This window comes from Drosophila subobscura, chromosome O, assembly GCF_008121235.1.
Source record: "Drosophila subobscura isolate 14011-0131.10 chromosome O, UCBerk_Dsub_1.0, whole genome shotgun sequence".
Taxonomy (NCBI): domain Eukaryota; kingdom Metazoa; phylum Arthropoda; class Insecta; order Diptera; family Drosophilidae; genus Drosophila; species Drosophila subobscura.
The window spans coordinates 21,897,785-21,924,087 of record NC_048533.1 but is presented as its reverse complement, the minus strand read 5'-3'; the positions used below and the strand labels follow the sequence as shown (position 1 = coordinate 21,924,087).

Sequence of the window (26,303 nt, the reverse complement as noted above, 5' to 3'; positions counted from 1 at the left end):
CGCAAAATGTTATCCCCGCGTCCGCACAGAAACAGCAGACCGAGCTGCTCGGCTCGGCGGTGTGCCACGAGGGCGCGCGTCCCACTCGACGGCTGTAATGGCTGGGGTGGCCGCAAACAGCTGCTCGGGCAGCTCCTTCGGCATCGTCAACGACATAATCTCGCAGACACCTTTGCTATTCAGGCGAAAGATCTTTCCCAGCTCCCCGTTCGGCAAGTTGCAGCCACGTTTGGGCATCAGGCAGACGCCACGCTGCGACTCCTTCGAGGCGATTGTGTTGATGTAGTGCAGAAACGGCGGCTTGTCCGTTACCTGTGTAACGTGTGGCGGAGGTACAGTTGTGCTGCGGTACAGTCCTGCAGCTTATACTCACCTCATAGTAACGCAAAATGTTATCCCCGCGTCCGCACAGAAACAGCAGACTTGTGTCCGCATCATAGATGGGAAAGAGCAATCCAATCTGCGAGTCCACATCGACCAGGGCCAGGGGTGGCTCCAGCTGCTGCAGCGAACGCAGCGAGTACTGGCGCTGCATGCTGCGACTGTACCCGGTGGTGAAGATCAATCCCTGGCGCAGCACAATTACGCGTGTCGGACGCGCGCCCTCGTGGCACACCGCCGAGCCGAGCAGCTGGCCCGTGCGTGGCTCGAGGACACGCAGCATTGTGTCACGGCAGCTGGTCACCAGCTGGGATCCATTCCAATTGAAGCACGCACTGTACACCAGGGCCGGGTGCGTGTCCAGCAGCTTGAGCAGCTGTCCCGTGCCCACATTCCAGATGGCCAGCTGATTGTCCGAGCCGCCGGTGACCAGCACATTGACGGCCGACGGATGCCACAGCACGAGGCAGCAGCGTCCTTTGTGAAATTTCAAATCAACGACAGCCCGCTCGAGTGGCTCAGACAGTCCGGCATCGGGTATGGCCCAGACACGTGCCACACCATCGGTGGAGCCCGTGGCAATAATGTTATCGTTGTGCGGACTCCAGGCAATGTCCAGCACCCAGCCGCCATGTCCGCTCACTGTCGGATAGTCCATGGGCAGGGGACCCACACGGGCGCAGGGTATGACCACAAACGAGCCACCGCCCACCGACTCCACAAATTTAGGATTCACCGCGCAGATGGTCGCGTCCCAGCCGAATTTTTTTGACGCGCAAATTCTCATGGCAACACTCGCGGCTCAAAGTGCGCGCCTGTAGCTGACGGAATTTTGAAATAAACTTGGACATTTTTTTTCACACTGTAAAAAATATTTTTTTTCTCGCTTTTGGGAGCTGGAAATTTGTAAATTTTTAGGCTGTGCAATCGTTGGAAGCTGTTTGGTAACTGAAATTTCCCTGCGACAATTTGCTCTACACAAAAGTCAGGGCAGACCTGATCCCCTGCTGAGTTTTGGGGGTCCGTTACTCCGTTGACAGGCAAACAACAGGGCTCCTTGGTGTCGTTTCCCTGTGTTATTTTTGCATGCAACTGCTTAAGGCTGTCCCCGTCTCAGGTGATGTGTAATTAAGTGCAATAAATGCAAGCGATATATCGATGTATCCAACTCAGATAATCGATACTTGACGCTCATCTCCAATTCCAAAAACAAACGCAAAAATTGCTGAATTTTTTCAAACGAAAAGGAAGTGTTTTATTTTTTATTGTGGAAGCTACTCAAAGGACCCGTAAGTTTCAATATCCTGCAAGCAACATTATGCACATTTACGCACTCAGAACAATTGCTGAGATAAGCGACACCACACACCGTGCCTGTTGCGGCTGGCGACATCCATCTGCAAACGCCGCACCTGATTAGGATGAACAGATGAGATTTACAAGTAATGGCAAATCGCATTTAATTAATAGGTGTCACATGGCATAGAAACTTTGAGGGTCACTCTTTTCCTAATGCAGGGATCCAGAAACCACGTCTTGGTTTTATCTTCTAACAATTTCATGCGCTCGTATACGGCCAGGTTAACTAACAGATATTTGAATTTTATATTATTTATATGTTTTCCTCTCAATAACTCATAAAGAATTTGTAGTTCCCAACTTTTCCCCTATACTTTATTCCTGCGAATTAAACGGCCTTGGTGCGCATTCTTAATAATTTAAATGCCATTTTTGTTGACTTACAAATTTGTGTGAAAATAAACATCTGGTTGACCAGATGGACTACCTCTGCATACTCTTGGAGTAAACAACGGACATTGTTTCAAGGTTAAGCTATGTCTTGGGCATAGAATTTCTTTATATGAATATATAGGATATGGATAATGGCGCCTTGCAGGCAATCAGCATGGCATGCCATGATCCGTCTAATCATTCATACCTAGCTGCTTGCGACTTTGTGAAGGTTATCAGTCCTTAAATCAGAAAAACACCGATAACCCTTGTGAATTGAATCGTTTGGCACGCGACCAGACGATGATAACAATAATAAAGATCGCATGTCCAGTGTACGTGTACTGTACATTAAAATATCACTCGCCAACAAAACAAAATGCCAGCTATCCAGATTACTTTCAATTTCAATGGCCGCCGCAGGGGCACGCGCACCATATGCAGCATATTTCATCGCTAAACATCATGGATTATTTATAAACATTTTTAGTAATTCATTTCCGTTCTTTGACGTCAAATGCTTGGACAATAACAAGGCCAGAGTTCACAACTTTCTAGGGGACTTTGACCAGGTATTATCCTTGATAAGTGGCTTGTCACTGACCACTTCTTTTGTTGATAAGTGGATGCCACCGTGTGGAAACCCCGCGTAGCCGCCCCCCCAATTAGTTAAACTTATCTTGGTTTTCCTTTTCCCATGAACTGAATTTATTCTGGGACTGATTATGATTGCATGAGTAAGACAAGAGATAAACACCTGCAGCTCGAATATTTCAATATTGTTTGTTAATAGATAAGAAAATTTAAGTAATTATAGAAACTGCAATCAAAAAGGGATTAGCAGACCAATTTCTGCAATAAAAATTAGACGGCCAGATTACTTAAACAATAAAAGACTAAAAACTAATTTGAAAATTAATTTTTGTGCAAGGTAAAAGGGTTCAAAATCAACAGGCATCGATATATCGCTTGCATTTATTGCACTTAATTACACATCACCTGAGACGGGGACAGCCTTAAGCAGTTGCATGCAAAAATAACACAACGATTGCACAGCCTAAAAATTTACAAATTTCCAGCTCCCAAAAGCGAGAAAAAAAATATTTTTTACAGTGTGAAAAAAAATGTCCAAGTTTATTTCAAAATTCCGTCAGCTACAGGCGCGCACTTTGAGCCGCGAGTGTTGCCATGAGAATTTGCGCGTCACAAAATTCGGCTGGGACGCGACCATCTGCGCGGTGAATCCTAAATTTGTGGAGTCGGTGGGCGGTGGCTCGTTTGTGGTCATACCCTGCGCCCGTGTGGGTCCCCTGCCCATGGACTATCCGACAGTGAGCGGACATGGCGGCTGGGTGCTGGACATTGCCTGGAGTCCGCACAACGATAACATTATTGCCACGGGCTCCACCGATGGTGTGGCACGTGTCTGGGCCATACCCGATGCCGGACTGTCTGAGCCACTCGAGCGGGCTGTCGTTGATTTGAAATTTCACAAAGGACGCTGCTGCCTCGTGCTGTGGCATCCGTCGGCCCTCAATGTGCTGGTCACCGGCGGCTCGGACAATCAGCTGGCCATCTGGAATGTGGGCACGGGACAGCTGCTCAAGCTGCTGGACACGCACCCGGCCCTGGTGTACAGTGCGTGCTTCAATTGGAATGGATCCCAGCTGGTGACCAGCTGCCGTGACACAATGCTGCGTGTCCTCGAGCCACGCACGGGCCAGCTGCTCGGCTCGGCGGTGTGCCACGAGGGCGCGCGTCCCACTCGACGGCTGTAATGGCTGGGGTGGCCGCAAACAGCTGCTCGGGCAGCTCCTTCGGCATCGTCAACGACATAATCTCGCAGACACCTTTGCTATTCAGGCGAAAGATCTTTCCCAGCTCCCCGTTCGGCAAGTTGCAGCCACGTTTGGGCATCAGGCAGACGCCACGCTGCGACTCCTCCGAGGCGATTGTGTTGATGTAGTGCAGAAACGGCGGCTTGTCCGTTACCTGTGTAACGTGTGGCGGAGGTACAGTTGTGCTGCGGTACAGTCCTGCAGCTTATACTCACCTCATAGTAACGCAAAATGTTATCCCCGCGTCCGCACAGAAACAGCAGACCGAGCTGCTCGGCTCGGCGGTGTGCCACGAGGGCGCGCGTCCCACTCGACGGCTGTAATGGCTGGGGTGGCCGCAAACAGCTGCTCGGGCAGCTCCTTCGGCATCGTCAACGACATAATCTCGCAGACACCTTTGCTATTCAGGCGAAAGATCTTTCCCAGCTCTCCGTTCGGCAAGTTGCAGCCACGTTTGGGCATCAGGCAGACGCCACGCTGCGACTCCTTCGAGGCGATTGTGTTGATGTAGTGCAGAAACGGCGGCTTGTCCGTTACCTGTGTAACGTGTGGCGGAGGTACAGTTGTGCTGCGGTACAGTCCTGCAGCTTATACTCACCTCATAGTAACGCAAAATGTTATCCCCGCGTCCGCACAGAAACAGCAGACTTGTGTCCGCATCATAGATGGGAAAGAGCAATCCAATCTGCGAGTCCACATCGACCAGGGCCAGGGGTGGCTCCAGCTGCTGCAGCGAACGCAGCGAGTACTGGCGCTGCATGCTGCGACTGTACCCGGTGGTGAAGATCAATCCCTGGCGCAGCACAATTACGCGTGTCGGACGCGCGCCCTCGTGGCACACCGCCGAGCCGAGCAGCTGGCCCGTGCGTGGCTCGAGGACACGCAGCATTAATGTCACGGCAGCTGGTCACCAGCTGGGATCCATTCCAATTGAAGCACGCACTGTACACCAGGGCCGGGTGCGTGTCCAGCAGCTTGAGCAGCTGTCCCGTGCCCACATTCCAGATGGCCAGCTGATTGTCCGAGCCGCCGGTGACCAGCACATTGACGGCCGACGGATGCCACAGCACGAGGCAGCAGCGTCCTTTGTGAAATTTCAAATCAACGACAGCCCGCTCGAGTGGCTCAGACAGTCCGGCATCGGGTATGGCCCAGACACGTGCCACACCATCGGTGGAGCCCGTGGCAATAATGTTATCGTTGTGCGGACTCCAGGCAATGTCCAGCACCCAGCCGCCATGTCCGCTCACTGTCGGATAGTCCATGGGCAGGGGACCCACACGGGCGCAGGGTATGACCACAAACGAGCCACCGCCCACCGACTCCACAAATTTAGGATTCACCGCGCAGATGGTCGCGTCCCAGCCGAATTTTGTGACGCGCAAATTCTCATGGCAACACTCGCGGCTCAAAGTGCGCGCCTGTAGCTGACGGAATTTTGAAATAAACTTGGACATTTTTTTTCACACTGTAAAAAATATTTTTTTTCTCGCTTTTGGGAGCTGGAAATTTGTAAATTTTTAGGCTGTGCAATCGTTGGAAGCTGTTTGGTAACTGAAATTTCCCTGCGACAATTTGCTCTACACAAAAGTCAGGGCAGACCTGATCCCCTGCTGAGTTTTGGGGGTCCGTTACTCCGTTGACAGGCAAACAACAGGGCTCCTTGGTGTCGTTTCCCTGTGTTATTTTTGCATGCAACTGCTTAAGGCTGTCCCCGTCTCAGGTGATGTGTAATTAAGTGCAATAAATGCAAGCGATATATCGATGTATCCAACTCAGATAATCGATACTTGACGCTCATCTCCAATTCCAAAAACAAACGCAAAAATTGCTGAATTTTTTTTCAAACGAAAAGGAAGTGTTTTATTTTTTTGTTGTGGAAGCTACTCAAAGGACCCGTAAGTTTCAATATCCTGCAAGCAACATTATGCACATTTACGCACTCAGAACAATTGCTGAGATAAGCGACACCACACACCGTGCCTGTTGCGGCTGGCGACATCCATCTGCAAACGCCGCACCTGATTAGGATGAACAGATGAGATTTACAAGTAATGGCAAATCGCATTTAATTAATAGGTGTCACATGGCATAGAAACTTTGAGGGTCACTCTTTTCCTAATGCAGGGATCCAGAAACCACGTCTTGGTTTTATCTTCTAACAATTTCATGCGCTCGTATACGGCCAGGTTAACTAACAGATATTTGAATTTTATATTATTTATATGTTTTCCTCTCAATAACTCATAAAGAATTTGTAGTTCCCAACTTTTCCCCTATACTTTATTCCTGCGAATTAAACGGCCTTGGTGCGCATTCTTAATAATTTAAATGCCATTTTTGTTGACTTACAAATTTGTGTGAAAATAAACATCTGGTTGACCAGATGGACTACCTCTGCATACTCTTGGAGTAAACAACGGACATTGTTTCAAGGTTAAGCTATGTCTTGGGCATAGAATTTCTTTATATGAATATATAGGATATGGATAATGGCGCCTTGCAGGCAATCAGCATGGCATGCCATGATCCGTCTAATCATTCATACCTAGCTGCTTGCGACTTTGTGAAGGTTATCAGTCCTTAAATCAGAAAAAACACCGATAACCCTTGTGAATTGAATCGTTTGGCACGCGACCAGACGATGATAACAATAATAAAGATCGCATGTCCAGTGTACGTGTACTGTACATTAAAATATCACTCGCCAACAAAACAAAATGCCAGCTATCCAGATTACTTTCAATTTCAATGGCCGCCGCAGGGGCACGCGCACCATATGCAGCATATTTCATCGCTAAACATCATGGATTATTTATAAACATTTTTAGTAATTCATTTCCGTTCTTTGACGTCAAATGCTTGGACAATAACAAGGCCAGAGTTCACAACTTTCTAGGGGACTTTGACCAGGTATTATCCTTGATAAGTGGCTTGTCACTGACCACTTCTTTTGTTGATAAGTGGATGCCACCGTGTGGAAACCCCGCGTAGCCGCCCCCCCAATTAGTTAAACTTATCTTGGTTTTCCTTTTCCCATGAACTGAATTTATTCTGGGACTGATTATGATTGCATGAGTAAGACAAGAGATAAACACCTGCAGCTCGAATATTTCAATATTGTTTGTTAATAGATAAGAAAATTTAAGTAATTATAGAAACTGCAATCAAAAAGGGATTAGCAGACCAATTTCTGCAATAAAAATTAGACGGCCAGATTACTTAAACAATAAAAGACTAAAAACTAATTTGAAAATTAATTTTTGTGCAAGGTAAAAGGGTTCAAAATCAACAGGCATCTGGCTATTTTCAATCTAATTGAATATTTATAGCCGCTTATGCATGATATTAAGTGCTGGCAAATAAAGGTTTGAACACCATCCTCATTGCACTTGATGGAAAAAAACTAAAGCACAAAGTGCGGATTGGAAGTGGCACTGAACATCGCTGATCTTTTCAAATCAAGTACATTTGAATCTTTTACAATCTCCTTGAGATCAACAGATCCCGTGGATCACGTTATATTCCATTGGACGTCAATTGGAAAAATTACAGAACCCTAATCAGATGACAGATGAACGCGTGATGCCAATTGTCCCTTAGAGGGTAAATGTATTTGATGCATACATGCTGTGGATGCGTCATAGCATGTATGATACTGTTACTAGAGCGTGTCCGAGTAGGAATTACATTATAAAACTGGGCAGTAACCTCTTAATCATTTAAAGCGAAGGAAAACCCTTCATACCCCTCATAGATTACAGCTAATTTCAAAGTTTCTAACCCTTTTTGCCTTGTCTTCGCAGAGGTGGAGGGCTCATAGAGACTAATCAACGCTTTGCTCTCTGGCCAAGTACATTAAGCACCCTACAGCGCATTTTATCCTCTTGTTGATAACATATTTAAATCATTAAATGTCTCCTGTGAGATCTCATATCATGCAGCAATTTTCGCATCTTCTATTGGCCAGGTTATCGGCGGCGCTGATAGCCATAAGGTGCCTGGGGGAATCTCTGCCCCTAAAGATTTTCCACTTTTGCAACAAAGTTTCTACTAACGTAGGAATCATGACATGGCTGTCATTCATTTTCAGCAGCAGTAGCATTTTCCTTTTTGGCAATTGTCAAATTCCGTTTTAACGTAATTCTTTTCAGGAATTTTCAGCATCAAAAAAATGTCGCAAGCAGCACCTGAACAAGCTGCAGAGCCGGCAATGGAGCCCCGACAACGTGTGAACGACTCAACACATCTCAAGCGTGCTCTAAATGGCATGTCTGCACTGATGCAAACAAATTTGTCGGAGCCAGCGCTTGATCTGTGCCTCGAGCTACTTGAGGATGGAGTGTCCCCCAAGGCTTTGGCTAACATTGTGCTGCGTGCACAGGAGATCAAAAGAACAATGAACAATGAAAGCCTAAATGTAAGCATTAATTATGATTGGTATTCCCAGACGTTTTTTCCATTCTTTTCAAACTTTCCTACAGACATAGCGATAGCCTTATCGGAATCGTCACACCACAACACGACTGGCAACTGTTCCGGCCGGCTGGGCCGGAGCACCACGTCACGAGTACCACGTAATCAGGAGAGAAGCACACTACCAGCACACCACTCATAAAAATCACTCGAACAGCTCTTTGATAGACAAAATCAATTATATTTAGTATAATCGCTCAATAGCTGACATTATCACACACCATCTATAAATGGCCAATTAAATTGTTAACTGTTAATGATTAGGGGGAATAGTAGTTCTGGAGCTCACTCCGACTTTTTATCAAGAAATAGTACATCTTTGGCATCCTCCGCGGTCAGATCCTTGTCGCCCCAGCCCCACAGCTCGTGGGTGCCGTCGCCCGTGCGCTTGACACGCCTCTCAATGGTGTCCGGAGCGACGGATTTCAGATCATAGGCCCAACCGATCTTGGCAAACATATCAATAAATGCTGTAGTCATGTTCAGGTTGTAGTTGCCCCACTCGGCAGTTTTGTAGTCCCAGGGGAAGACGTGATGATAGTTGTGCCAGCCCTCGCCGAAGGTGACAGCCGAAACCGTGGCATTCTGCGATGGATTGATGGTTCTATAAAGGAAGGCACACATTTATTATTAACAAATCAATGAATTTGTTTGTAAAACTTACTTGTCATAGGGACGACCACCGAATTTGTGTGCGGCACTGTTGACCAGCCAGGTCATATTCAGCTGGAAACACCAACGGAACATGGTGGCCACAAACCAGGAGCACAGCAGCGACTCATTCCAAAAGAAAAAGGGTATGACGGTGGGCAAAATGAAGCAGGCCAAAGGCATCAGAACATGGTAGTGCCTAGAGTCGAATATTATTTATGAGATTTTGTAATTTCCCCTTCTTCTCCGCACACTCACTTCTTTTGGAACATCAAAATGCGATCGGCACGCAAATCGGACAGGTCCAGGCCCTTGCCCTTGGCCACCACATCGGGATGCTTCTTGCAGAGCAGCCAGCCCACATGCGAGAAGAAAAAGCCACGTGTGGCATTGTGCGGATCGGCATCCGTCTCCGAGAACTTGTGGTGCACACGATGATCGCGCGCCCAGTGATAGGCGGCGTCTTGGAAGGCGATCGTATTGAAGGTGATCAATATTAGGCGCATCGGCCACTTGGCCTTGTAGGAACGATGGGCCCAGAGACGATGTGCGCCGCCCGTAATGCCCAACATGCCACAAACATATAGAGCGGCAGCTACAGAACAGTCGGAGTTCAATTTCGAGCTGCATTAAGTTGGATTTGAATTTGCTTACCGAACAGCACGGTGGCAGCCTTGGCCTGGGTGAGCATCAAGTAGCCACCATATAGGGCAGCGAAATGCACATAGGCAAACAGCATAATATTACGCCAGACCCACTGCAACTGGCGGCTCTCGGCCTTCTTGAACTGGAAAGTGTCGGTGGCTAGGGCACCATCGGCTGTCTCCACATCGCCCTCAAAGAGCACGCCCGTCTGCTTGGATGACTCGTCCTCCATGTTGTTCTCCTTTAGCAGATCGCTGTGGACAGGCACCTTTGGTAACGTGTCCGGCAGTCCTACGGCATTTGGTGGCATGTCGCCTTTGCTGTAATGAATAGAGAGCACATCACATCACCTTTTATAAGCTTGCATTTCCTTATCGATTCGCCATTGAATATATTAAGTGTGGATTGCAATTTTGAAATGCATTCAGGTCGCATGTACATTGTACATGTTACATATAGAGACTTTACTGAATCAAATGTCGATTATAAAATATCACGAGCACAAAGACTGAACAGCCCTAAGGCGAGTATCATAGAGATCAGAAGATAATGGATGCTGAAAAGACTAAGTTCCAGCCTGAATTTTGGTATCGTTTCTTAACAGATTCAACTACAAAATAAGTCCGAAGGTGCCTTAAAATACAAACTACTAATTCACTTACTTTTATAAAGACAGAAGGCCAAAGACAAAAAATAGCAGCCTGAATGGCTAATGAATTGAAATGAAATGCTCGGCATTGCAACGATTTTTTGTATTTATACCCCCAGACAGTATATATGTACAAGTGATTTCACAAATATCGGACTGATCGCGGGCTTGATATCGATGTGGTTCTATATAGTCGCAGGAATTCGCCGTACTTATACTTCGAAAAAAACACATTTAGCGCGCGTTTTAAATTCAAACAGACTAAATCTGAGGCAGTAGCCAACGCGGAAAAGTTCATAAATATATGAAGAAGAATTTGCCAAGATGGAACATCAGATTGGAGCATCACCTGATTTTTTAAATATTATTTCACACCCGCAAAAGCGAAGATTGCCACTGAAACGCGCCACTTTTTATGTGCAAAAATCTTTACTGTACCTGAATTATTCACTTTGCTTTTTGTTTAATTAAATTTAATGTGACGGTGAACTTTTAAAGGTTTATATTTTCAAAACTGAGCGCTCCTTGCAACCGCTTTGAGCCGTAGCTGCCTTAGAACTGTTGCCAGGAGTGCCCGTATCCCCAGTACGACTTTCAAAAGATTTATTTCACAGATTTCACTCGTTACCCATATGCATGTACATATGTACATATATTTCTATATACAAATGTACATGTATTGGTACACATTTTTGTAGTTCTCTCAATCTATAGAACTTGAAGGTACATTCGCTACACTTTTGATGCTGCGCATCCGTGAATAATTTGAACACAACACTCACCAGAAGGTCTTTATTAGTAATCAGGAAATGGAATTTAAGTTTTATGTATACTACGAGGAGTACACAAAATGCTGGGAAAGGTAAATGTTTGGCCAAAGCGGTCTTCCACCAAGAATCAATGAGTTCCTACTATTACTGCTACGCCCAACACCTGCTGCTCTTAAAGAACTTTGTTGACTTATTTTGGACTTATTATTATTTAATCGTAAACGACTACGTATCGAGATTGTAAGTTCGCCCCCTCGCAACAAAACAGAGCGCAAAGTTCAGAGAGTACGATCCCGACGATAAACGGCAACGAATGGAATATGTCTAGACTCTGGACACATTCAGTGAATCATCCGTCCAGGTGGTGGTTGGTTGGCAGATTGTTTTCACAATATACATTATAATTTTGAGCGCTTTAATAGCTAGGCCTGATAACAAACTCGAAGAAGATTCATCGGCAAAAGCAGTTCTCTAGTGATCAGAGCTGGTACGCCTTTGCAGCGTCAGCTTATAATTTTGTATTTGAATAAGTTAACAAGGTCAAATGGATCAGTTTCAAACTGTGGATGAGAGTGTTATATGTACAAAGCTATAGCATATGATGGAAAAGCTCAACTATGTTTCCTTTGGCTTTTCTTTCGATTCAATGTTCGGGTCACTGCTTTCGGCTGGCTTTTCCTCCGTTTTCTTTGACTTTTTCTGAGCCTTTTCGGCCAGCTTTTGTTTCTCGGCCTCAGCGCGAGCGGCCTCTTCATCTTGCTTTTGCTTCTCCTTGGTCGCAGCCGCAGCTGCCACCTCCTCATCATCCCAGTCGGCCATCGAGCGATCGCGCTTCAGCCACGAGTGTGTGGTGTCCGGCTCAAAGGCTGGAACAAAAAGGTAATTAAATTGTGCATAATTTATGCCTCGTTCGCAACCTACTCTGATTGAACCACTTGATTCCGTTTTGCATGTCCTCGATTATCTCGCGCGACGTGTACATTACTTCGTTCTGCACTGCCTGATGGAACGTCGACGTCTCAAAGGCGCCTGAATACACCGAGTTGCGGTCATGATTTAAAGCGCGTTGTGGGAACTTTGCCAGGCAAGTGGCCAATTCCAGGGCATTGCCCAGTGCTGTGCCAGTGGGAACTATGCGATTTACCAGCCCAATGTCGTGGGCCTCTTGCGAGCCTACGGGGCGACCCGTGAGTATTAAATCGAGAGCACGAGACAGGCCAATCATGGCTGGTAAACGAATAGTGCCACCATCCAGCATGGGTACTCCAAAGCGACGATTGAAGAAACCCAAAACTGCAGACTCCTCCATTACGCGCAGGTCGCACATTAGCGCCAACTCCAGTCCATTGGCGATGCAGTAGCCGTTGATGCCGCACACGACCGGCTTTTTGATCTGGCGACGCGTGGGCCCAACTGAGCCTTCGGGACGCATAAGTATATCAACGCTGATCTCCTCCTTCTCATCTGTACTCATTTCCAATATATCAAAGCCAGAGCAAAACGACCCGCCTACACCGTACAGGACGGCCACCGGCGATGTGTCGTCCGCCTCGAAATTGGCAAAGGCATCGCAAAGCTGGGAGGCGGTAATTGAGTCGATGGCATTGCGCTGCTGCGGTCGATTTATTCCAATCAGCGTAATGTTGTTGTCTTTTTCCACAAGTATATTCTTTGGTGGCCCCGCGGCAGCCTCTGTCTTGGCTGCAGCATCTGCACAATCAGAGATATTTGTTAAAGTGCAGCTTTCCATTATGTCATGGCGTGCTTACCTTTACGCAGCGCGTTTGTTGTCGCCAGCGTGCGGCCTAAGGGGAAACGTGCTTGCCGTCCCACCTGCTGTCCCAGGAGTTTGCCGAATTTACGCAGCATGTTCTGTCGGATTGTCGCGTTACATATATTGCAAATTTACTTGGATTAGCTACTGTGCTTACCTAAAAATTAAATAAGTTCGTAAAAACAATTCTACAAAAGTCGTGAGTCAGGGTTGACGCAGTTTGCAAGGGCTAGCTTTTTGAGAATAGCGTTTGCCCATTTTTTTTTTAAATATACCACAAAGGTTTTCATATTCATACGATTGTGAGTTGCCCTGGTCGATACTTTTGACGCCGGTTGACAACTTTTTCACGAGATATCACTGTTTCTTTCCTGGAAGTATATAGTATTTTAATTGTTTCTGCAATTTCTTCGATTTCGTCATCAAAACTTCTTAAATAGTGGCTAAAACAGTTCGATGTTGAGGAACTATATACTTTTCGGTATATTTTTAAGTCGAAATTGAATTTTGATATTTCGGTGTATATTTAAGGGGCAGACGGTATAGTTTAGTCCGCGGTCACATTGTTTGCTGTGTCATTTAGTGTTTTTTCTGTGCAAAAAAAAAGTCGGCTTTCTTTATTTTCTATATAAATTACTGCAAGTTGTGCCGATAAATATGGCTAGTGAACGCTATAGCTTTTCGCTGACCACCTTCAGGTAACTAGGCCAATTAATTCATTGACAATGCCGCATATTTCCCTCCTAAACTTAACCTACAACAATGACTGGCATAAACACAACTTTTTGCTGCATTACAGTCCTTCGGGAAAGCTGGTCCAGCTGGAGTATGCTTTGGCGGCGGTATCCGGCGGCGCCCCCTCCGTGGGCATCATGGGTAAGGCTTCATGCACTTCATTATATTGCACATTGAACATTCTGATTCCAATGGTCTGGTTCTCCTAGCTTCCAATGGTGTCGTTATTGCCACAGAGAACAAACACAAGTCGCCGCTGTATGAGGAGCACAGTGTGCACCGCGTGGAGATGATTAACAAGCATATAGGCATGGTGTACTCCGGGATGGGTCCCGACTATCGCCTGCTTGTGAAGCAGGCCCGTAAAATCGCTCAGACCTATTTCCTGACATACAAGGAGCCGATTCCCGTCTCACAGCTGGTGCAGCGCGTGGCCACCCTCATGCAGGAGTATACCCAATCCGGGTATGTAGAGAAACAAACTGAATAATCGCTTCGAGTACTTACTGTCCTCATTTTAGTGGCGTGCGTCCCTTTGGCGTATCTTTGCTGATTTGCGGCTGGGACAATGACCGTCCATATCTCTACCAGTCTGACCCATCGGGCGCTTACTTTGCCTGGAAAGCCACTGCCATGGGCAAGAATGCAGTCAATGGCAAAACCTTCTTGGAGAAGCGGTAAGTGTGCTTTAAAGCAAGTTAAAGATTTATTCATCATCCGTTGGATTTCCACCTGCAGTTACAGCGAGGATCTTGAGCTGGAAGACGCTGTTCACACAGCGATTTTGACTTTGAAGGAAGGCTTTGAGGGTAAAATGACTGCGGACAACATTGAGATTGGAATCTGCGATCAGAAGGGTTTCCAGCGTCTGGACCCTGCCTCCATCAAGGACTATTTGGCCAACATCCCCTAAGCGTTAGGCGCCCCATAAAATCGATAAGGAAACCCAAGCTAAGCTTTTTGTACGAGTACGGGACATTAAAAAACAAATAAAATTAGAACTGTGGTGTTATTTGAAATTATTAGAGAAATGCAAAATTTTTGTTTAATGGATTCCATTATCCTCCGATGACTTGAACGTATCCTGCACATGTATCCGGATCAAATATGAATAGGTTACGATGGGGAGCCTCCATTCTGGTCACCACTTTGATGATCTCTTGTGCCACAACGCCACCCACCACAGCGACTGCTGGTGAAATCTGCGAGAAGAGAACCTCCAACGAGTTGTCACTTAGTGCAGATTTTGGGGCCAGTTCAGCTCGAATTGCTTTAAGCAAGCCTATGTCCGCCTCCCTGGACTTGTAGCTGGGGTCGCGTTTGTGTGCGGTGCGGAACTTTTGAAGAACGCCTAGCAGGATCACGCCAGGTCCGTCCTTTTTCAATTGGCGCTGGTAGCCGGCAGCATTTGCATCGAAATCAATCCAGGCCGAGTATGCAGGGTAGTTCACTTCCCGCTGAACTGGAACAGCATATTTTTCGAACTTTGCTTTCTGGTTGGGCTTGGCTTCCACTTCTTTGAATTTGACAACATCCCTGGGAGCAAGGAGAATTAGGGCTTAGAATACATTAGGAAGCAAAGGGAACTTACTCGACATAGCTATGGCGCTGAAGACTAGCAAAGTAGAATCCAAACATTCCCCACACATCACCGGCAAAGAACTTGACACCCAACTCTTGGCAAATGGCATCGATTCGCAGCAATTCATTATTGCTCTGACCAATGATCAGCACCACGTCAAAAGTGCCAAAGAACTCGGCTGTCTTCTCCTCCAGCGGTTGAGTATCGGCAGAGATATCCACCATGGGATTGAGAGCTCGTGCACGCTCCAAGGATGCCTTTGCTCGGTTCTTACCCAGAGATTCGCGTGCAGCGAGGAACTGAGAGCAGAAGTCCTCCTCAGTAACAACCTGGACGTCGTGGAGCGTCACCGAGTTGACTCCAGACAAAATAATGTTCTTTGTAACCTCGGCACCCAAGCCATTTAGCCCGGAGATGAGTATCTTTGCAGTGCGTAGGCTGGAAACAAATAAAACATAATTTTGTTATTCCGCCGCATTGCCGCCATTCAGCCGGCATTTGCCCGTACATACCGCTTTTGCGATTCAAGGCCCCAAAGTCGAATTTGCCTGTCATAAAGCTCGGTCTCAGCCTCCGTGAGCTCAACGGCAGTATCCTTATTGTCCACTTCAACACCCATTATTAGTTTATTAAATATTTCACGTTCACTGAAATTATATGCAGAAAATTTTCAATGGACGCTGCAGGCTCCAGCCAAATAGTATATACTATTTGGTTAGTGCTGCAGCATAAAAGTACTAACCAGTGGTATATTGAGGTATATTTATCGGTATAAAATGGTATATTTGGTATATTACAATTTCTGGTCACACCGCTCTACGTCAACCCTTCCGATTGTTGTCGGCAACGCTCTGTCGCTGCAAAAATAATTTAAAATGCATTTTCCGAGAAATATGGTGCGTGGATCGCTCCGCGGTGGCCGGCCCATGCGAGGAGGCATACGTCCGCCCTTTAAGAAAACGTTTGTTCCCCGTCATCCATTCGACCTAACGCTGGCTGAGGTCTTTTTCCCCAAAGTGGCACCGGCGGTAGATGATTCTGCTCTGACTGCGGTAAATCGATACACACACACACGAACACGCATAGACACATGTATTTACAACCATTCAAATTTCCATGTTTCTAGGCCCTGCTGAAGCGCAACCAGGACTTGAGCCCCACTGCCAGTGAACAGACAGCAATTGGTAATTTGGTAACCAAAGTTCAGGCTGTTCTGGATAACCTTGTTGTTGCCCCTGGAGATTTTAATACATGTGTAAGTTAATGGGAAATCGAACGAAAAGCAAGGAGCTTAATGTCTCTTGTTCTTACAGCAACTAGAAGAGGTGCGCCAAGTGGGATCCTTCAAGAAGGGAACTATTCTCACAGGCAACAATGTGGCTGACATTGTGGTCATCTTAAAGACGCTGCCAACGAAGGAGGCGGTCGAGGCTCTGTCGAAAAAGGTGGAGGCCGACCTGAAAACAAGCATGAAGACTGAAGTGCTTACTAAGGGAGACCAGCATACAATTCAAACTCACTTGCGGGGCTTCGATGTGTCCAATGTACAGGCCAAAGTGCGCATTATGATTGCCACATTGCCGCAGAACTTGCGTAAACTAGAGGCTGACATCCACATGGACCACAAACTGATGCAGAACCATCTGGCTGCCATCCGGCACACGCGTTGGTTCGAGGAGAATGCCCACCACTCGTCAATTAAAGTTCTCATACGCATTCTGAAGGATCTCACCAAGCGTTTTGAAGCCTTCTCACCGCTCTCCGCTTGGATGCTCGATTTGATAGCTCATTTGGCAATTATGAACAACCCATCGCGGCAGGCTTTGCCCATCAATTTGGCTTTCCGACGCGTATTCCAACTGCTCTCCGCTGGACTGTTCCTGCCCGGATCGGCAGGCATTACCGATCCCACGGAGCCTGGACACATACGTGTACACACTGCCATGACATTGGAGCAGCAGGATCTCTGCTGCTACACTGCCCAGACACTGCTTCGTGTCCTGACACATGGCGGCTACAAGCACATTCTCGGCATGGAGGGCAACACTAGCATAGTACGCGAAATGTCAGTATGGAACGGAGTGTGCGTGTCTCCCCTCACTGCCGTCTATGAGAAGCCAACGGACAAGAAGGAGGGCGACCTCGAGGAGGACATTGAGATGATCGAAAACGAGAACGAGGAGGAAGGCAGCGAAGATGGAGCCGAATAAGTCAGCGAATATGATTACTTTTTAGACATTTATTTAATAATGCACGCGCTGTATTGAGTGCTAAAGTATTGACTTAAAACTTTACCATGTTCCCGGTTATGGGTTCATCCTCAGAGACACTGTCTGTTAATTCCTTGCCGACTATATCGAAATATGTTTCGGCAGGCAGGCCGTTTGGCTCACTAACTTTGATGGCCACATTGTTCAATTGAAGCTTGTGACCTTTGTGCAGGCTGCGAGCAGCTACAAGAGATTTTCCGAGCTTATTTCGACATGGGAGCTCGCAGGGCAAAATCTCTTTTTCTCCAGCGTGCCGAAGTGCTTCTTCCAGTTCCCGACCATTACCCAACACGGAAATTATGTCATGTGCAGCCAAGGGTAGTTTCTGGAGTTTAAAACTTTCAATTGCCACAATTAAAGACTTTAGTTCAAGCGGTTCAAGTGAGCAACGATGGTCTGAACCTTTTTGATTCTTGTCCAGGGTGAAATGGCGCTCCACTATCCTGGCGCCCAGCAGCACAGCTGCCTGGGTTATGGCCACACCAAGCTCATGTCCGGAATAACCAATGACTACATTGGGAAAGCGTTGCTTCAGCATGGAAATCAGCCGCAAATTGCAATCTTTGGGTGGTGTGGGATACGCCGAAACACAATGCATGAGTGCATAGTCCGATTTACCAGCATCCTCCATTATGCTGACAATCTTGTCAACTGTTTGGAGTGTCTGCATTCCAGTTGAAATGACCAAAGGTAGCCCGAGGCCAGAGGCTTTTTTTAAGAGCGGAAAATTGTTGGCATCCCCGGAACCTATTTTAATAAATGGAACCTTTAAATCTGCCAGAAAGTCCAAAGAGAGCTGCAACAAGGGGAAGAACTATCAGATATAATATATAAGATTTAATTATTAATTTACCTCATCCATTGCGGAGGCAGTAAAATCCAAATTTAATTCTTGGCTGTAAGCCTGCAGCTCTTGGTACTGCTCTTTGGAGAACTCCAGATATTCCTTGTGCTCTCCATAGGTCTTGCCCCAAGCATTTTCGCTCACGTAGTCGCGTGCCAGTGCGGACCGTGTAAACTTTGCTGGTAAATTTGATTTTTGAAATTTCACACAATGGCATCCTGCTTCCTTGGCCTTTAATATCATCTTTTTGGCCTCCTCCAGGCAACCCTGATGGTTTTGGCCAATTTCAGCTATTATGTAGACACCATCGTCTGTTTTTTTCTCCAAAATGTCCAGTAAGAGCATGGCGGAACAATCTGATTAGCTTAATTTAACAGTTAATTGAAATAAAGTGGGGCGTGGGGCTAATCGGATTTCGCGGCTTGTCGATAGTTTGATACGATAAAATGGCGTCTGTTCCACCTTTATTCACTGATGTGGCAGCGCTCGAATAATTGCCACTCTAGTCGTCCTGCTCACACCAAAACTGCAAATAAGTGCAAACGAGACAACATGAGTGTGTGCAGCATGACTATACTCGTTTCGCTTCTTCCTGCAGCGGCTAGTGTGGACACACTCGAAACATTTTCATCCCAACATTTAGTACCCTTGTAGGAAAGGATGTCCTCGAGTTGAGGAAATGCTGGACAGGCTCCAATCCATGCACGAACAAGTCAATCTGTGTTGGAGATCTATCTCAACGAAATTTTGTAGATTATTGGTATCGATTGTATATATTTCTATATATTTACATATGTATATACATAGAAAGTCTAAGATAAAGACATTATTAATGTTTGAGAGTAGCTTTAATAATATAATTTTAATAGTACTTAATGGAAATAGGGTATAATAATGTCCGAACCATACCATACCTATCGGTTGACATTCCCACTCACGTAACGTGTTATGCTATTTTGGTTGGAAGAACTTTTTAGTTTTACACTTAATTTGGAAAGATTCCAATCAAAGGAAGTCCTAAAAACTAATTAATCTTGTGGAGAAGTTATTGATAAATCGTATAAAATTATAAAAGTAACGCTGAGACTCCTAACTAGCTGGTCATATCAAAAAGAAAATGAAAATCGAGAAATATGATTTAAGATTAAAGGATATTTTTCTAAATGAGAAGGTATATTTTTGAGGGTCTTGCGGTATATTTGATCGATAGTTCCGCGGTCACACTGCTGGTAAGCTGTGAAGCTCTAGTCGTCCTGCTCACACCACAACAGCAAATAAGTGCAAACGAGACAGCATGAGTGACAGCATGACTAACTACTCGTTTCGCTCCTTCCTGCAGTGTGTGCTGTGTGGCTAGTGTGGACACACTGGAGAAATTTTCATACTAGTAAGCTGTGAAAAGTATTTTGCGGAAATAGATTTGAAAAATTCAATATTTCAAAGCTATTTCGGCCCTACTATCCATCGTTTTTGGAATACTCAGGAGCAGCGCAACAAAATAAAACAGAAAAATGGCCGATGTCATGAATATAGACAGCATAATATCACGTCTTCTGGAAGTGCGTGGGGCACGGCCAGGCAAAAACGTTCAGCTCTCTGAGGGCGAAATTCGTGGGCTCTGCCTCAAGTCGCGCGAGATATTCCTCTCGCAGCCCATTCTGCTGGAGCTGGAGGCCCCGCTGAAGATTTGCGGCGACATTCACGGTCAATATTACGACTTGCTGCGCCTGTTCGAATACGGTGGCTTTCCGCCGGAGTCAAATTACTTGTTTTTGGGCGACTACGTTGACCGTGGCAAACAATCGCTGGAAACCATCTGTCTGCTGCTGGCCTACAAGATAAAATATTCCGAGAACTTCTTTCTGCTGCGCGGCAACCACGAGTGTGCCAGCATTAACCGCATCTATGGCTTCTACGACGAGTGCAAGCGCCGCTACAGCATCAAGCTATGGAAGACCTTCACCGATTGCTTTAATTGTCTTCCCGTGGCTGCCATTGTGGATGAGAAGATATTCTGTTGCCATGGCGGTCTGAGTCCGGATTTGACTTCGATGGAGCAAATCCGTCGCATTATGCGCCCCACTGATGTCCCGGATCAGGGTCTGCTCTGCGATCTGCTGTGGTCCGATCCGGACAAGGACACCATGGGATGGGGAGAGAACGATCGCGGCGTGAGCTTCACATTCGGAGCCGAAGTGGTGGCTAAATTCTTGCAGAAGCACGAGTTCGATCTCATCTGCCGTGCCCATCAGGTGGTCGAGGATGGCTACGAGTTCTTCGCGAAGCGTCAACTGGTCACTCTCTTCTCGGCACCAAATTACTGCGGTGAATTCGATAATGCTGGCGCCATGATGTCCGTGGACGACACACTGATGTGCTCGTTCCAAATCCTGAAGCCAGCAGATAAACGTAAAAAGTAATATCATTTAAACCTAACAAATCCTTTTCTATACAAAAAACAAAAGAAACAACCCAAGAGAAAATAAAAATGCTTAGAACACATCGGATCGTGGATTGAACGTAAGTGGCTAGAACCAAGCAGAACCCTATTGTGCGTCACAGCTGAACACTTATCTCTCTATCTTGGTCAATTTTTTATCGACAGCGTAGGCAGGCCAAGTCGAAACAACTACATACCAGCAGCCACACCTGCAGAGGGGAAGAGCATCGAACAACCACACACACATACACACACAGACACACAAAGTCCAATCCGACGAACCAATGACCTCCTGGACAAACATCTAATGGAGTTTTAATCAATTGAGATATGATCAACAATTACAAAACAAACAATTGACAAACAACATAATTAAAAGCAAACATATTTATTTTTTTCAATCCAATCCCATATAAATACGTATAACGGGAAACGATCATACACACAATCACATCTATACACACACACACCTGCAGATTAAGCAGGTCCGAAGAGGAGAAGGAGGAGAGGAGAGCTCCCAGCAGAAACAGGAACATATTTGACGCCTGGAATTCAGTCGGTCAAAGGACAAAACATATACATAGAAGAAGGGGGGCCCTGTAAAGCTCTTTGGCCTTAAAACATTCAACAAAAAGATGAAACAAAAAAGGGAAAATGATAAAAAAGAAAAGAACGCTTGCCAAGAAAGTGAAACGAAAACACTTAAGTTTTGACCTTCAAATTGAAACAGAATAAAATACGTTTTTTTTTCGTCCACCAACCCCTGCAGCTCGATGAAATGATAAGGGACGAGGACGCGCCCGCCATGCACTCCGACGTCAATACAAAATCAATGAAAATTATTTTGCATCTACTTCCATTTTGCCCCCAAACCGTGTTTGCTGCAGAGCAAGGCGAGCCACAGACCACACAACAAAAAATACATGTAGAACTTTTTCGGTTATCCATTCTCTTATCATTTTAAAGGATGTGTTTTTTAAAATTTAACTATTATTAATATGTATTATGAAACTGATTTCAATAAATATTTGAAAAATCCATAATGTAGCATATCGTGAGTGCTTTTAATGTTGTAGTTTATTTACATTTAAGAAAATACTTAAACATGTTCTAAATGGATGATTTCATTTCGCATGGAATGTGTTTTGAGTGAGAGTCAGAAGTGAGATTTACTCGGTATTGTCGGTGGTGCTACTGGCTTCAGCCTGGACGGATGGGCTTTGGGTTGGACTATCATTTGCAGCCTCTGCGACAGCGGCCACAATTTTCTCCTCGATCTGACAAACTTCCACAGCGGCTGTCAGCTGCTCAACGCTGTTGTTCACAGCTGCAACTGCACCTGCAGCTTCTTCAGTTACAGCGCTTGGCTCTGGCAAAACCGTCTCGACACCATGTGGTCCCACGTTCTCAATAGCAGCCTCAATTGTAGCCACATTTTGGAGCTCAGATTCGTCGAAGAGCTCGCTCGAGTGGAGCGAAGCTTTTCCCTCCAGAGCTTCGGGGTCAATGGTGTTAATAATGCCGCGAAGTCGTTGTATTTCCTCGTTGGCCGACTGCAATTGCTCCTGAAGCCGCTCGTACTTGTCATGCTGATGGCGGACCGCACCAATGTTGTTGCGAATGTACTCCATTGGATTTTCAGGCCGCTCTTTTATGACGCGTATGAAGACCTTGGTGAGCGAATCCAGAACGCTGCCGCGCTCCAGATAGCGACGGATCTCATCTCGTTTTGGGTCAATTGGCTGTTGGACACAAATCGCTTTAGTTATATAGTTAATTTCGTATTTAATAGCAACTAACCTTAAAGGACATCTTGGAAAAGAAGCATATCAGTGTGACAGCGGGTTCATCGATCAAATATACCGCTCTGACCCTCAGAAATATACCTTTTTAATTTCAAAATATACCGCAAATATACATTATATCCTATAACCAATATTAACAATTTGAATGTCTTCGATTGACTTAAAAAGGTTTAATACTTGAGAACACATTAACGATAGATTATTGACTATTATTAATGTTTTGTATTATTGTAATCAATGGATATTTTTATTTACGTGAAGGAAATCAAACAAAATATTTTCAAATTATTTCATAACTCTGCTCATCGGATGTTTTGAAAATATCAACAAAAATATACGATACGAACTAAGGAACAAGTATTGAAATCAATTTGTTAAACTTAACATTATACATATTTAAAACTGCCAAATCAATCATCTTTGGGGTTCCCCAGAACGCTGTACACTTCCCCGTATCGCTCAAAGTGTTCAAAGATGTCATCTTCGCTGGAACAAGACCCACTGGAGGTCTCCAACTCGTGCACCAGAGTATGGGCAGTGTCCGGGCTGGCACTGAGTGCGGACGCCAGCTTGGGAGAGGGGCGATAATACACCGAGCGACGGCTGTCGTAGCTGCGACTGCCAATGTGATACTTGAGATATTTTCTGGCCCGTCGTTCTCCAATCACCCGCCCAAGATCCTGCTCGGTGAGCGTATAGGTTTCCGATCCGGCTGTGTTGCTGCTGTGCAGCAGGATGCCCCTCTTGGTGGTGAAAAGTGGTGACGGCTTTGCCCCTTTTGCTTCACAGCTGGTTGTCGATGTCACCACAGTGCAGTCAGCCTCTCCGCCCGCTTTGTTTGGTTCCTCACCTGCTATGCTCTCCGTGGATGAGTCAAGTATAATAATTTCATCTATTTTGGGTTCCTGCTTCGAGCTGCTCACGGCAGAACGATTCTTAGCGTTCAGTTTGTTGGGTAGGACCCGAGTACTGGCCGTATCATTGGCCAGGGCGGTGGAGTTGCAGGCCACGCTGTTGTTATGGAACAGAGACTGCTCCTGCGATGTCGATTGTGGGTCCACCTTTGCCCTATGGTCTGGTCGGCGCATCAACTGCTCCTTTTTAAATGTTTCTTTTGACAAGGCCAGTACTCTGTTTATTTCCTCATCCCTTTCATTTAGTTTCTTCGAATTGCTCTTACTTGTTGACGTGCTCGGTGGCCATTCATAGGGGCTGCGGGAACTGGCTGGAGTGGCGCATGGTTTTGGTTTTACAATTGCTTTCTTTGACGTTTCTTTGTTGGATGTGCATTGGAAATCTGTTGCTTCTTCGCTGATTTGAGGCAAACTTGAAGCAGATTTCGTATTTGGTTTCTTCTTGGCAGCAGTTTTGGGTCTCACTCGCTTTTCCTTGGACGCGACAGGTGTGGAAATTTCCACGGATGATTCTGTTGCTACAATCTTCTTGAAACATGCACCAGAGTTGGGAACTGGCTGCTCACTTTGATCATTTATGCAAATCTTAGCGAATGTTTGGCTCATCTTGTTTACATCTGGCGTCACGCCCTTCACAGGCTTGGCTACATCTTCGTGGAGGGTTACCGGCAAGGTTGAGGATTCTTTTGCCTTTGCCTCGTCTACCCCGATTGCAGGCAAATTCTTTGTCTGTCCGGACACCACAGTTTTCTTCTTTTGTGTCTCTTTCACAGCCGACATTGGCTTGCTTGGTGTTTTCACCGCTTTTTTATTTTTGGCCACCGTTTTCTGTTTTCGCTCCGAGAAACTCATCAGACGGCTTCTACCTGTGAGTTCGTTGTCATCCGAAGAATCCGTTTCCATCGCCTGAAGCGCGTGGCGATGCTCTTCAGCCTTTGTCTTGGCCACATTTTCGCTGATTGGAGGCAGTCTGGAGGCAGTTGATTTGGCTTTCTTTTTGGGCGCCTTTTCTACAGACAAGATTGCTGGCTTATTGCGCTCCATTCGCTCGTCTTCATCGGAAGTGTCGCTGCCCATTAAATTTCTAGCCATTTGCCTGGTCCGCTCACGCCGTGGAGTATATGATGCTCCAGCGGAAGTTGCCTTTCTGGTCACTCTATGCGGAGTTTCACGCATAGCACGGTCACGGCTGCACTTCGAGCGAACGCTCTGTGGTGCTTTTAGCAGCCTTAAATGTTTCTCTCTGCAGGTTTGCAGACGATTGCTGCATTTGGTGGGCGTCTCCATAAGCACGGGACTGTTGCAATTATCCACAACCCATTCCTCCGTCGAGCTGTTGGCAATGTGCACCACGTCAGTGCACAGACGGTCGCTGTCACAGCACCTGCATTCGTTTTCCAAGAGTCGTGGCCGACGGTCCAGCTCCTCCCGAAAGCTGTGTGGATGTCGCAAGCATAGCATGGAGCGTGATGATGCTGATTGGTGATGATATTCTCGCCGGCCGCGGTATGGACAGTATTCATATGCGCTTCTGGTTAGCAAAAGTCTCTGGCAAGATTTGCAATCGCAGCCGGCTAAGGCGGCATCTTCCCCGCTCGACGGCGACCCGAACAACGAAGAATCGGGGCGTCGCTTACGCAGATACGAGTGATGGCTGCGGTTGCTGTAGGAACGGTGCAGGGAAGTGCTGGCTATGTGGACCAGTTTCCGCTTCCTCTCACGACGGCGTTGCAGCACAACCTGCATGTGACGGCGGTGCTCTTGCTCGTCATATGCGTACTTGCCATACAGCTCGTCAGCACGCCTGCGTGGATGAGTGCGATACATTTTAATGGTCGACCCGTTGGACATCTTGGGGTTGGGTGCATTGCGTCTGGGAGTCTGAACTAGGTAGTTGTCGCTTTCATCGGAATGGGAATGTTCATGCCTGTAATCGTACATTCGGGAATTCTCCTCCTCCAGATAGATACTGTTGTTGCGGCGCATCCATTGGCCCACATGTTGTTCGATCTTTTGCGGATCGAAGGTGTCAAGTATTTGATCTAGTCCAGCTGCCTTCCACTTGCGATTGTGCTCCTGGAGAACGGGCATCGTTTGATTGAGAATCTCCTCTAGTTCGGCCGTTTCAGCTTTGTTCTCTCCAGCGCACAAAATCATCGTCAGCTCCGCCTTGCTCATGGCCATTGTTGTATTAATGTTCCCCATGCCCAGGTCCTCTTCCTGCCGGGCATCTTCTTCTGCCTCCTCACCCTCCGGCACATCGGGGTCTATGTCTTCGCCTTTAAACAGATCCTCAAAATCCTCCAAATCAAGCTCTTCGCCATCGTCCATTTCCATGAAGTTCTGCAACAACAAAATCGCTTAGCATTCGGAGCGCAAAGCAGAAATGCAGGAAAGCCTCACCTGTATCATGTTCGCCCAGATTTTGGAGCGCTCGTACACTAGCCTCTCCAATGTTTCTTCGTTCACTACGGCGTGCGACATGTTTGCACATTCAGCTTTATGCTAATTTCGTTTTTTAATAAACAAAAAACAAAGCGGCGCCAGAAAAGAAGCGGTACATTTGAAGTAAAAAAAAGGCTATTATTGTGAACGCGGAACATACCGAAATATACCTTATCTTTTTCAAAAAATACCCAACAAAAAATATTCGTGAAATTGTTTATTCAATTTGCTATTGCAAGCTAGTTGGGAGTCGCAACACTGAGGAGGAGGAATTTGAGGAATACATTTTCTTACGGTTTGGCTCATTACAAAGGGCCCCTTTATTGTATTTTGTGTAAAAAAAATGTTCAACA

The 26,303-nt window shown here is 46.2% G+C and overlaps 13 protein-coding genes across 16 annotated transcripts; 5 read left to right on the top strand and 8 right to left on the bottom strand.

Annotated features, from left to right (window-relative positions):
* Positions 1-9: 9 nt before the first annotated feature.
* Positions 10-1,168, bottom strand: LOC117899215 (coronin-1B-like). Its single transcript, XM_034809088.1, has 2 exons — positions 374-1,168; positions 10-312 (listed from the first exon to the last, which is right to left on the bottom strand). Exons 1-2 carry the CDS (start codon positions 1,166-1,168, stop codon positions 10-12), a joined length of 1,098 nt encoding a protein of 365 aa, XP_034664979.1.
* A 377-nt stretch (positions 1,169-1,545) lies between these two features.
* LOC117899375 lies at positions 1,546-8,689 on the top strand. 2 transcript variants are annotated; one of them, XM_034809356.1, is made up of 3 exons: positions 1,546-1,670; positions 8,105-8,370; positions 8,435-8,689. In XM_034809356.1, exons 2-3 carry the CDS (start codon positions 8,125-8,127, stop codon positions 8,438-8,440), a joined length of 252 nt encoding a protein of 83 aa, XP_034665247.1. In that variant the 5' UTR covers positions 1,546-1,670; positions 8,105-8,124; the 3' UTR covers positions 8,441-8,689. The 2 variants fall into 2 exon arrangements, with proteins under 2 accessions (XP_034665247.1, XP_034665248.1); XM_034809357.1 differs by lacking the exon at positions 1,546-1,670 and adding an exon at positions 5,733-5,848.
* On the top strand, positions 3,237-3,890 carry LOC117899214 (coronin-1B-like). Its single transcript, XM_034809087.1, has one exon. It carries the CDS (start codon positions 3,237-3,239, stop codon positions 3,888-3,890), a length of 654 nt encoding a protein of 217 aa, XP_034664978.1.
* On the bottom strand, positions 4,185-5,407 carry LOC117899200 (coronin-1B-like). The gene is made up of 3 exons (XM_034809073.1): positions 4,901-5,407; positions 4,549-4,821; positions 4,185-4,487 (listed from the first exon to the last, which is right to left on the bottom strand). The coding sequence occupies exons 1-3, from the start codon at positions 5,405-5,407 to the stop codon at positions 4,185-4,187; spliced, it is 1,083 nt and encodes a 360-aa protein (XP_034664964.1).
* Positions 8,610-10,950, bottom strand: LOC117899354 (acyl-CoA Delta(11) desaturase). Of its 2 annotated transcripts, none has more exons than XM_034809325.1 (5): positions 10,810-10,950; positions 9,732-10,042; positions 9,336-9,672; positions 9,091-9,276; positions 8,610-9,030 (listed from the first exon to the last, which is right to left on the bottom strand). In XM_034809325.1, exons 2-5 carry the CDS (start codon positions 10,030-10,032, stop codon positions 8,712-8,714), a joined length of 1,143 nt encoding a protein of 380 aa, XP_034665216.1. In that variant the 5' UTR covers positions 10,033-10,042; positions 10,810-10,950; the 3' UTR covers positions 8,610-8,711. The 2 variants fall into 2 exon arrangements, with proteins under 2 accessions (XP_034665216.1, XP_034665217.1); XM_034809326.1 differs by lacking the exon at positions 10,810-10,950 and adding an exon at positions 10,385-10,487.
* A 663-nt stretch (positions 10,951-11,613) lies between these two features.
* LOC117899355 (probable enoyl-CoA hydratase echA8) lies at positions 11,614-13,164 on the bottom strand. The gene is made up of 4 exons (XM_034809327.1): positions 13,073-13,164; positions 12,911-13,013; positions 12,063-12,851; positions 11,614-12,007 (listed from the first exon to the last, which is right to left on the bottom strand). The coding sequence occupies exons 2-4, from the start codon at positions 13,008-13,010 to the stop codon at positions 11,757-11,759; spliced, it is 1,140 nt and encodes a 379-aa protein (XP_034665218.1). The 5' UTR covers positions 13,011-13,013; positions 13,073-13,164; the 3' UTR covers positions 11,614-11,756.
* A 290-nt stretch (positions 13,165-13,454) lies between these two features.
* Positions 13,455-14,670, top strand: LOC117899370 (proteasome subunit alpha type-2). The gene is made up of 5 exons (XM_034809350.1): positions 13,455-13,613; positions 13,715-13,791; positions 13,860-14,115; positions 14,172-14,327; positions 14,389-14,670. Exons 1-5 carry the CDS (start codon positions 13,573-13,575, stop codon positions 14,561-14,563), a joined length of 705 nt encoding a protein of 234 aa, XP_034665241.1. The 5' UTR covers positions 13,455-13,572; the 3' UTR covers positions 14,564-14,670.
* LOC117899363 (SUMO-activating enzyme subunit 1) lies at positions 14,641-15,912 on the bottom strand. The gene is made up of 3 exons (XM_034809342.1): positions 15,745-15,912; positions 15,242-15,670; positions 14,641-15,186 (listed from the first exon to the last, which is right to left on the bottom strand). Exons 1-3 carry the CDS (start codon positions 15,849-15,851, stop codon positions 14,709-14,711), a joined length of 1,014 nt encoding a protein of 337 aa, XP_034665233.1. The 5' UTR covers positions 15,852-15,912; the 3' UTR covers positions 14,641-14,708.
* A 149-nt stretch (positions 15,913-16,061) lies between these two features.
* On the top strand, positions 16,062-17,555 carry LOC117897747 (interleukin enhancer-binding factor 2 homolog). The gene is made up of 3 exons (XM_034806787.1): positions 16,062-16,284; positions 16,359-16,487; positions 16,546-17,555. Exons 1-3 carry the CDS (start codon positions 16,108-16,110, stop codon positions 17,440-17,442), a joined length of 1,203 nt encoding a protein of 400 aa, XP_034662678.1. The 5' UTR covers positions 16,062-16,107; the 3' UTR covers positions 17,443-17,555.
* On the bottom strand, positions 17,483-18,869 carry LOC117897749 (sialic acid synthase). Its single transcript, XM_034806788.1, has 2 exons — positions 18,356-18,869; positions 17,483-18,298 (listed from the first exon to the last, which is right to left on the bottom strand). The coding sequence occupies exons 1-2, from the start codon at positions 18,689-18,691 to the stop codon at positions 17,516-17,518; spliced, it is 1,119 nt and encodes a 372-aa protein (XP_034662679.1). The 5' UTR covers positions 18,692-18,869; the 3' UTR covers positions 17,483-17,515.
* An 824-nt stretch (positions 18,870-19,693) lies between these two features.
* LOC117898591 (serine/threonine-protein phosphatase alpha-2 isoform) lies at positions 19,694-21,620 on the top strand. 2 transcript variants are annotated; one of them, XM_034808137.1, is made up of 2 exons: positions 19,694-20,866; positions 20,957-21,620. In XM_034808137.1, the coding sequence occupies exon 1, from the start codon at positions 19,858-19,860 to the stop codon at positions 20,764-20,766; it is 909 nt and encodes a 302-aa protein (XP_034664028.1). In that variant the 5' UTR covers positions 19,694-19,857; the 3' UTR covers positions 20,767-20,866; positions 20,957-21,620. The 2 variants fall into 2 exon arrangements, with proteins under 2 accessions (XP_034664028.1, XP_034664027.1); XM_034808136.1 differs by having other exon boundaries at positions 20,952-21,620.
* A 211-nt stretch (positions 21,621-21,831) lies between these two features.
* On the bottom strand, positions 21,832-22,699 carry LOC117898602 (c-Myc-binding protein homolog). The gene is made up of 2 exons (XM_034808151.1): positions 22,587-22,699; positions 21,832-22,528 (listed from the first exon to the last, which is right to left on the bottom strand). Exons 1-2 carry the CDS (start codon positions 22,596-22,598, stop codon positions 21,956-21,958), a joined length of 585 nt encoding a protein of 194 aa, XP_034664042.1. The 5' UTR covers positions 22,599-22,699; the 3' UTR covers positions 21,832-21,955.
* A 110-nt stretch (positions 22,700-22,809) lies between these two features.
* Positions 22,810-26,088, bottom strand: LOC117898577. The gene is made up of 2 exons (XM_034808098.1): positions 25,909-26,088; positions 22,810-25,848 (listed from the first exon to the last, which is right to left on the bottom strand). Exons 1-2 carry the CDS (start codon positions 25,987-25,989, stop codon positions 23,002-23,004), a joined length of 2,928 nt encoding a protein of 975 aa, XP_034663989.1. The 5' UTR covers positions 25,990-26,088; the 3' UTR covers positions 22,810-23,001.
* Positions 26,089-26,303: the final 215 nt, after the last annotated feature.

Coding starts and splice junctions, on each gene's coding strand:
- LOC117899215 (XM_034809088.1), bottom strand. CDS start 1,168: ATGAGAATTTGCGCGTCAAAAAAATTCGGCTGGGACGCGACCATCTGC. Junction 313..373: donor ACATTTTGCGTTACTATGAG/GTGAGTATAAGC, acceptor CACGTTACACAG/GTAACGGACAAGCCGCCGTT.
- LOC117899214 (XM_034809087.1), top strand. CDS start 3,237: ATGTCCAAGTTTATTTCAAAATTCCGTCAGCTACAGGCGCGCACTTTG.
- LOC117899200 (XM_034809073.1), bottom strand. CDS start 5,407: ATGTCCAAGTTTATTTCAAAATTCCGTCAGCTACAGGCGCGCACTTTG. Junction 4,822..4,900: donor TGGACACGCACCCGGCCCTG/GTGTACAGTGCG, acceptor CGTGTCCTCGAG/CCACGCACGGGCCAGCTGCT. Junction 4,488..4,548: donor ACATTTTGCGTTACTATGAG/GTGAGTATAAGC, acceptor CACGTTACACAG/GTAACGGACAAGCCGCCGTT.
- LOC117899375 (XM_034809356.1), top strand. CDS start 8,125: ATGTCGCAAGCAGCACCTGAACAAGCTGCAGAGCCGGCAATGGAGCCC.
- LOC117899354 (XM_034809325.1), bottom strand. CDS start 10,032: ATGCCACCAAATGCCGTAGGACTGCCGGACACGTTACCAAAGGTGCCT. Junction 9,277..9,335: donor ATTTTGATGTTCCAAAAGAA/GTGAGTGTGCGG, acceptor ATTCGACTCTAG/GCACTACCATGTTCTGATGC. Junction 9,031..9,090: donor GGTGGTCGTCCCTATGACAA/GTAAGTTTTACA, acceptor CTTCCTTTATAG/AACCATCAATCCATCGCAGA.
- LOC117899355 (XM_034809327.1), bottom strand. CDS start 13,010: ATGCTGCGTAAATTCGGCAAACTCCTGGGACAGCAGGTGGGACGGCAA. Junction 12,852..12,910: donor AACAAACGCGCTGCGTAAAG/GTAAGCACGCCA, acceptor CTGATTGTGCAG/ATGCTGCAGCCAAGACAGAG. Junction 12,008..12,062: donor AATCAAGTGGTTCAATCAGA/GTAGGTTGCGAA, acceptor TTTTTGTTCCAG/CCTTTGAGCCGGACACCACA.
- LOC117899370 (XM_034809350.1), top strand. CDS start 13,573: ATGGCTAGTGAACGCTATAGCTTTTCGCTGACCACCTTCAG. Junction 13,792..13,859: donor CCCCTCCGTGGGCATCATGG/GTAAGGCTTCAT, acceptor TGGTTCTCCTAG/CTTCCAATGGTGTCGTTATT. Junction 14,116..14,171: donor CAGGAGTATACCCAATCCGG/GTATGTAGAGAA, acceptor TCCTCATTTTAG/TGGCGTGCGTCCCTTTGGCG.
- LOC117899363 (XM_034809342.1), bottom strand. CDS start 15,851: ATGGGTGTTGAAGTGGACAATAAGGATACTGCCGTTGAGCTCACGGAG. Junction 15,671..15,744: donor GGCCTTGAATCGCAAAAGCG/GTATGTACGGGC, acceptor ATTTGTTTCCAG/CCTACGCACTGCAAAGATAC. Junction 15,187..15,241: donor CAGCGCCATAGCTATGTCGA/GTAAGTTCCCTT, acceptor CCTTGCTCCCAG/GGATGTTGTCAAATTCAAAG.
- LOC117897747 (XM_034806787.1), top strand. CDS start 16,108: ATGCATTTTCCGAGAAATATGGTGCGTGGATCGCTCCGCGGTGGCCGG. Junction 16,285..16,358: donor ATGATTCTGCTCTGACTGCG/GTAAATCGATAC, acceptor CCATGTTTCTAG/GCCCTGCTGAAGCGCAACCA. Junction 16,488..16,545: donor CTGGAGATTTTAATACATGT/GTAAGTTAATGG, acceptor TTGTTCTTACAG/CAACTAGAAGAGGTGCGCCA.
- LOC117897749 (XM_034806788.1), bottom strand. CDS start 18,691: ATGCTCTTACTGGACATTTTGGAGAAAAAAACAGACGATGGTGTCTAC. Junction 18,299..18,355: donor CTGCCTCCGCAATGGATGAG/GTAAATTAATAA, acceptor CCCTTGTTGCAG/CTCTCTTTGGACTTTCTGGC.
- LOC117898591 (XM_034808137.1), top strand. CDS start 19,858: ATGGCCGATGTCATGAATATAGACAGCATAATATCACGTCTTCTGGAA.
- LOC117898577 (XM_034808098.1), bottom strand. CDS start 25,989: ATGTCGCACGCCGTAGTGAACGAAGAAACATTGGAGAGGCTAGTGTAC. Junction 25,849..25,908: donor TCTGGGCGAACATGATACAG/GTGAGGCTTTCC, acceptor TTGTTGTTGCAG/AACTTCATGGAAATGGACGA.